The 7,686-nt window shown below is 43.5% G+C and overlaps 1 protein-coding gene across 1 annotated transcript in view; it reads right to left on the bottom strand.

Moving 5' to 3' along the window:
* Positions 1-7,686, bottom strand: part of unm_hu7910 (un-named hu7910) — a 30,533-nt gene that overhangs the window by 18,075 nt on the left and 4,772 nt on the right. The window contains exon 4 of the mRNA XM_037694321.1: positions 5,636-5,704. Within this exon, the coding sequence (XP_037550249.1) occupies positions 5,636-5,704 (69 nt within the window). The remainder of the gene's footprint in view (positions 1-5,635; positions 5,705-7,686) is intronic.

The following is a 7,686-nucleotide window of genomic DNA, read 5'->3' as shown; positions in this document are numbered from 1 at the left end:
AGGCCTCTCCGCCTCCATTTTGGCCTTGACTGGCCTCTCTGCCTCCATCTTGGCCTTGGCAGGCCCCTCCGCCTCCATTTTGGCCTTGGCAGGCCCCTCTGCCTCCATCTTGTCCTTGGCAGGCCCCTCCAGCTCCATCTTGGCCTTGGCAGGCCCCTCCGGCTCCATCTTGGCCTTGGCAGGCCCCTCCAGCTCCATCTTGGCCTTGACAGGCCTCTCCGGCTCCATCTTGTCCTTGGCAGGCCTTTTCGCCTCCAACTTGTCCTTGGCAGGCCTCTCAACCTCCAGCTTGTCTTTGGCCATTCGTTGCTCTGTCATTTCCATCTCTTTGTCCTTCTTTTCCTTCTCCAACTTCTCCAGTCTCTCCCGATCTCTCCTCTCTCTCTCCATCACCTGTTCTTGCTCCATTCTCTCCGCTGTGTCCCTGTCCAGTCGTAGTTTTTCTGCCTTTTTTTTCTCCATCTCCTGGAGGATTCTAGCTCTTTCTCTGGCAATACGTTCATTGTCGTCCCTCTTGTTTTCTAACTTCTCTTGAGCGACTCTTTCTTTTTCTTTAGCCGTTTGTTCCCTCTCCATCCTTTCTCTCTCTAGACGTTCCTGTTCTAGTTTTTCTCTTTCTTTGACCAGTTGTTCTTTTTCCTGCCTCAGCTTCTCAGCTCTTTCCCTTTCATGTCTTTCTTTTTCTAGTTGTTCCTTCTCTTTCATAAGTCTCTCTTTTTCTTTAGCAATCTTTTCCTTTTCATGTCTTTCTTTTGCAGCTTTCTCTTTCTCAAGTCTTTCTGTGGTGAACCTTTCCCTCTCCAGCCTCTCTTTCTCTTGTTGCTCCTTCTCTTTCATCATTCTTTCCTTTTCTTTAGTGATGCGCTCTTTTTCAAGTTGTTCTTTTTCTGCTTTTTGTTGAGCCATCAGTTCTTCCCTCTCACGTTCCAGTCGTTCTCTCTCCTTCACTTCCTTCTTCTGTCGTTCCAGTTCTGATCTTCCCTCCTCAAGTCTTTGTCCTTCCACTCGTTCTCTCTCTTCTCTAGCAGCCTTTTCTTTCTCGAGTCTCTCTATCTTTGCACTTTCTTGAGCCAGTCTTTCTCTTTCAGCCTTCTCCATTTCCATTCTCAGCTGCTCCCGTGCCGTCTCCAGGTCCTTCATCTTCAGCGCCCAGGCTTCCTCCCTCTCCTCCTCCTCTTCGATCAGAAGCAGCCTGATCTCAGCCAGCGCGATGCGAGCGATTCTCTTGGCTTCCATCTTCTCGTGGATTAGCCTCAGCTCGTCCCTCAGAGCCGAGCGCAGCCGGGCGCCTCGGACCGGCCGGGCTGAGGTCAAACATGTGAGATAACAAGTTATCTTCCAAAAATAAACCCACCTGGTGGACACCACAACACAGCAACCGACGGAGTGCAAGAGACGTTAGTACATGAGGTCTTCAGGAGACTCAAACATACTTACAGTTTACTTAAAGCCTGGAAATAAGAACAATCTGAAGACTTCATGTTGCAGGATACAGTAACCCACCATTTAGGGACAAATATTCAAAACATGCAGCACTTTTACAAAACAAACGAGTTATGGACTAGACTTGAGGCAGAGAAGCTGACTAATTTCACTTAATGTTTTTAAAGAGGGGCGGTGCACGGCACCAAACATGCACAGTCAGAACATGCCCAAACCAACAGCCCCACACCGCCGTGCTTCATAGCTGCTGTAAAGTTTAATCAGTCGTTTGTGTCTGCCTGAGAGGAGGATAAAAAGGCAGAGGTCAAAGGTCAGGGTGTCCTACCCTGACCTTTGACCTGCTACCTGAGGCTTGCAGAGTCTCACATGGACCCTGGACGCTTCAGCGCAGCACAACCTGCAGCGTTTCTGAAGCCTCGAAGCGTTTAGAGTCGTTAGTGGAGTTAAATATTTGAAAAGGTGTTTAATCCATGCGGCCGTCTGCACATCAGTAAAACAGGAAGCAACCCGTGCCGACAGGTGAACGCAGGCTTCTGTACCTGAGGTGGCGTTCGTTCTGTCTGCAGTTCCTCCTGATGCAGAGAGCAGAAACAACCTGAGATCAGATCCAGACCCGGTTCTGACAAAGCCAGGCTGTTGTGTAAAATACTGTATACGATGAACGACACGTGTTGTTGCCGTAACTTCAAAACGACCCAAGATTTTTCTTTAAAACGGCTTCAGCGTTTAAACCGTTGACCGTGTGTGAATAAAACAAAGCTCATGAGTGTGTTCAGTTTTTATTTACGTTTGACGCAGCGGCTCAGAATGTTGTAAACAAGTAAACATCAGGCCTGAAGAGTTCAGTCCAACACACCTTTACGTCTCTGTGAAGGTCAGACACACCTGGCAGCTCAGGTGAGCCAGCAGCCAATCACAACGAGGCAGGACACTTACCTTTCTAACCTGCTCTCAGCCGAGACACAAACACAAATTAAGACCCCCCCTCCCCCCCCCACTGCAAACAGCTGATGCTTCAAGTTAATCCAACAACTTTAATTAAAAACGAATCAAAGTTCAAGCAGGTGAAGGAAACATGACTCGTAATATTTCAAGTTAAAATGATTAACGTGAAAACGTTAACATTCAGACGAAACGTCACTCTTTACTGGATTAACGAGTCAGCCATAAACTCACGGTTCATTCAGATTTTATTTTATTTTGATTAAAATAAACAGGTACATTTTATTTGTTTGTTGTTGTTTATTGAACTAATGAACCAAAACATTTAACACAAACGGACCATTTGATTGGTCGCCTCGTTAAAAACAGAATGTTTGAGTTTCAGCTTCCAGTCAAGATTTCGTTAAAGTTTAATGTCACGTACTTGAATTATAACTTTGATTTAAAGTTTATTAAGATGACTCTGATGAAGTTATTAGAAGTTTAGCAGCAGAAACATCATTTTATTCCAGCTGTGACTGATGAACCAACGACTTTGTTACAAATAACATAAATGTTGAACTGTGTCGTCTAAACATTGATAAACAACTTATTTATGAGAAACAAACAAACAGAATATTTGATAAAGCTCCTGACATTAATAATAAATGTATTATTAAACAACATTTGAATAAAACAGCAGCCGATGAAGCTTTGCTGAAGTGATGAAACTCTTCACGTCTCATTGTAACGTTACGATCCCGCGATGTTTACAACCGTTCCTTCTCATAATTTACAGTAAATCACAGCTGATTCACTCAAACTTCAGTCAGTTCAAATCTAAACTTTATTTATTACGGGAGAAGTTTTTATAAACATCTGTCGAGACGGGTTTGATCCAATCGGACCTCAGAACCCGCTCCAAAATCAAATGTTAAATCAATGACTCGACAGTTTCCAGCTCCTGAACAGAACCACTTTGGACCAGTTGGGTCCTGCTGGCACCAGATCCTCAGAACTCCAGCTTCAGTCTGGTTCTGACTGATAGGACTACCTGTCCTACTGGTTCTGGAGGTCCAGTATGACCCCTTTAACCTCCACATCCTGGGAGGAGGAGGTCCTGTCCTCTTCCTCCTCCTCCTCCTCCTCACCTCGCTCTACAGGAGGAGACACTACGTCATACAGGAAGGTGAAGAAGCCATAGATCCAATCAGAACCTTCCTCCGCTAAAATATTCAGAACCTCTTCGAGCGACTCGGCCTTCGCTTTACCGCCGCCATCTTTGGTCAGGCCTGACGAGGGGGAGAGAGGAGGAGGAGATGGAGGGAGGACATGATGAAGAATCAGAAATAAGGATAAAAAACAATGGGAGGATGGAGCGGACCGCAACAGAACCGGGACAAAATAAAAAGATGGAACGAAAAAAGAAGAAAGATAAAGAGTTAAAGATGATCTTAAACATGAAATCAACATTTTCTCTCTGTCTCCAACTCGTCAGAACCAGAACCAGAACCAGGCAGCCATCAACAACTACTTCCTGTTTTCATCATCTGATCCTGAATGATAAAATAATCACGTCTGTTTTATCTGAACCAGAAGTACTTCCTGTTCCAGGACAAGAAGAAGAAGAACACCTGAGTAAGAAGCGATGAAAGAGAACAGTCAGCAGGATTTATTTTTGTCCTTAAGGCACAACGTCTCACTTCTGTTGAGAATTATTACTCAAATTAACTCTGCAGGAGTTCCACAAGGCTCCAAGCTCGGTCCGGTTTAATTTGTGTTTCTGCTCATACTCGGGCCGATTGTTACACAACAGGTTTTATCACTTCCACCTGTGTATCAGAACTTAACACAAATGCAGAAACATTAAGGAGAAATTGAACAGACCCTATTCACACACAGGTTGTTTACGTTAAAAGCAGTTTTTGCAGCACTTGGATCATTCTTTGGTTTTGTTGGGGTCCACAAATGTCTCTAAACGCAAACCTGCTCACAAAATCTGTTCCATAACCACATGAATATGACGGGTTACAAAAAAACAGAAGTTGCACAGTTAGTCAAAACATGACTTGATAAACTAAATGTTATAAGGTCCGTTTGGACCCGCAGCACAGTTTGACTCCTTTAATGTCTGGAACTCTTAAAATAATTTATAATTATCAAGTCCAGCATCAGAGCTGCTGAAGACCAGCAGAAGAACTGATTTTGGTTCCTAAAGAGAACCACTAGTGGTTTCGTACCAGAAATCACTTTTTGTATATTTGGTGGACTTAAGTCGCTGCAGAGTCCTGTAGGGTCCGTCAGAGGATCATGCTCTATCGATCATCGGGGCAAAACTTCATCACTTCCAAAAATAAGAAGAAACCTAGAACAAAGGTCCACCAGCTTTGGTCCTGAATGGTTCAATAAAGTCCTCAGTCAGGTTCTGGTGGTGCTCTGAGAAGAGAAAACTTGACCTTTTAGTGGAAGTACACGTAGGTTTCTAGTGTGGTTTCTTCCATCTGCCCTTGGGGTTCCTGAGAAGCGTCTCCTCCCATCTGAAGACCAGTCACCTTTTCCATGCAGGTCATCAGCGGCTGGACCCAGTCTGAACCCATCTCCCCTCCGAACCTTATCTCCACGTGTCCCTGACAGCCCATTCTGACCGGCATCCCGCTCTGAGGACTTCATGGGAACTGACAACGAGCCACGAGTGGAGGTTTTGTGCGAGGCGCCGTGTATCGATGTTCTCATTTAGGACATCATCTGAGAGCATCTACCACACCAGCTGTGTGCGCTAATGCTACGCTAACGCTACCGCGATAAACATGAGCCCAGCGGTCCATCTTAGTGGAACCAACTGCCTGAAGGACGGCGCTGAGCAGCTGATCCAAACAACAAAACCCCTTCGGACCCGATGACTCACAGAAGTTTTTTAATTCTACCTTCGTCTTAAAATAAAAATGTCACATTTAATCTGGAGATATGGGATTATGGGTCAGATTAAAATCTATCAAAACGCTGAATCTGATAAATTTATTCAACCTCAGAAATTTAGACTTTTATTTTGAAAAACAAGCAGTTTCAACTTATAGACATCCCAGATGTTCGGTGTGTGAAACAGCTGGTCAGAAAATGACTTTTAAACAGTTTAAATCTTTATTTGAGGTTAATCTGAGGAGTCAGTCATATTTCAAACATTTGAAACTTCTGCAGTTCACTCGCTGGTTCAAGTTTCTACTGTAAACCACATCAGTCATGAGTTTCAAACAGAAAATCAAAGTGGACTTGCCGAGCAGAACTTTGGCATCGTCCACGTCAAAGTCTCCGTCTCCGTCGGTGTCGTAGGACGCCAGTTTACCTGCAGGAGGAAGAGGACGGCTCAGGTCTCACAGCAGCTCAGATTAAACAGATTGATTCTTCTGAAAGACGGTTTCGTCTAAAAATCACTTTCAAGACGTCTTTCAGAAGGAAGAGCAGTATTATTGATGAAATATTGGTTTTAAATGAAAAGCTCCGATCACGACTGTAGCCGTCAGAGCAAGAAAACCTTTTTAATCTGAAACAACTGATTCCGAGTGACTTTATCGGTGAGATTTCACAATAAAAGCATGAAAATGAAATTGAATTTAGGAATTAAACTCATTCCTGCCCATTTATAACGCTGTAAAAGCACTGATTAATGTAGACTGTCCTCTGAAACAAACAGTCTGGATCAGAACTTTACACAAGACCGAACAGAAACGATGGAGCGGACCAACAGAACCAGGACCAAATAATAAAAGATGAACAGAAGATAAAGGAAACAAAGGTTCAAAATGATCTTAAACATGAAATCAACATTTTCACTCCGACCACTCAGAACCAGAACCAGGCGGGCTGTACGAGGACTGAGTTATGAAGTAAAACTATTAGTACTAGTATTAGTTTTAGTATTTCTACTATTATATTAAAATATCTGAGCTCCATAGAGATTGTTAATTATAATAAATGTTTTATTTTTGTCTCTAAGGCAGAACAATCTCACTTTCTGCTGAGCATTTAAATTCAGGTGAACGTGGCGTTGTTTATGGAGTTCCACAAGGCTCTGGTCTTGGTCCCATTTGGTTTAATTAGTGTTTCCGCTTGTACTCAGGCCAGTAGTTCCACAGCAGCTTTTACCACTGAACATATTACAGCAGCAGAAAATCTACAGCTTCTGGAGTTGTAAAGCCGGCATGCAGCACAGACAGCAAGTGGACCTGCACGAAGCCGGACAGACTTTATGAAAGCTGCTGCAGAAAGAGGAAGGATGTGGCACTGAGCGTCAGACAGAACCACCGAAGACGAGAAAAACCACAAGATCTGAAACAGAAAGGAGTCAAGCTGCAGCAACACAAGGAGTTTCAGGATTTTCATCACCAACATCTGCAGAAATCGTCCAGTTTAGAGTCAACAAAGTTCACGTGGAAGTGGGTTCTGTTCAGAGATGCAGGTTTTGCTGCAAACCGACAGATTTATTTTACCGACATCAAGACTTTCTGAGCTGAACTCGACCGTCTGTCTAACTGAAGGTCTGAACACAAACCACCATTAAACAAACAGAAACCTGTTTCAGTTTTTTTGTAGGTCCCTGTTTTTGGTCCCAGCTGATCCAAGCTCAAATGTTTTTAAACTCTGACGGCCTTCAGCTCATAAACTCCCTCATCTTCATCAGCATTTAGCCAACAGGAAGTTCTCATTCACACTTCAGACTGACTTCCTGTTACTCGTTAGTCTGTCTATCATCCTTCAGCTGAGGTTGGACTACCACAGCCCAAACCATCAACCCTCCCCCACATGTTTGCTGCTGAGCATTGTGGGTAAAGACCAGCATTTTGGTCTCATGAGTCCAAAAGACATTTTTCTTTAGGCCTTTAGCTACAGTTTAGTATTTAGCTAAAGTTTTAACAATTTTAGCATTCAGCTATCATTTGCTAATTGTAGATTATTGCTAAAGTTTAGCTAATTATTTAGCTAATTATGCTTTTAGGTACATCTTTGCTGGGTTTTTGCTAGTTATAGCAATTAGCTAAAGTTTAGCTAATTAGTTTTTAGCTACTGTTTTACTTGTTTTGCAATTTAAGAAACGTTCTGTCCTCACACAGGCACACATTAGGACATAAAACACATTTTCTCTAGTTCCAACAGTCCTGCCATGACCTTTGACCTTTGACCTGATAACAGAGGCCTGTAGAGTCCACCTTGACATTGTGTTAACACACACCTGTACGCTCCGGACAGCAAACTGACACACAGCAGTTGTGTTCCTGTTCAGATTGAATCAAACCAGAAAACTTTTATGGTCCTGAACACATCAGACTG

The sequence above is a fragment of the Nematolebias whitei genome, chromosome 20 (genome assembly GCF_014905685.2).
Source record: "Nematolebias whitei isolate Nwh7 chromosome 20, NemWhi1, whole genome shotgun sequence".
Taxonomy (NCBI): domain Eukaryota; kingdom Metazoa; phylum Chordata; class Actinopteri; order Cyprinodontiformes; family Rivulidae; genus Nematolebias; species Nematolebias whitei.
The sequence above is the reverse complement of the archived record's forward strand: the minus strand, read 5'-3'. Positions and strand labels throughout refer to the sequence as shown.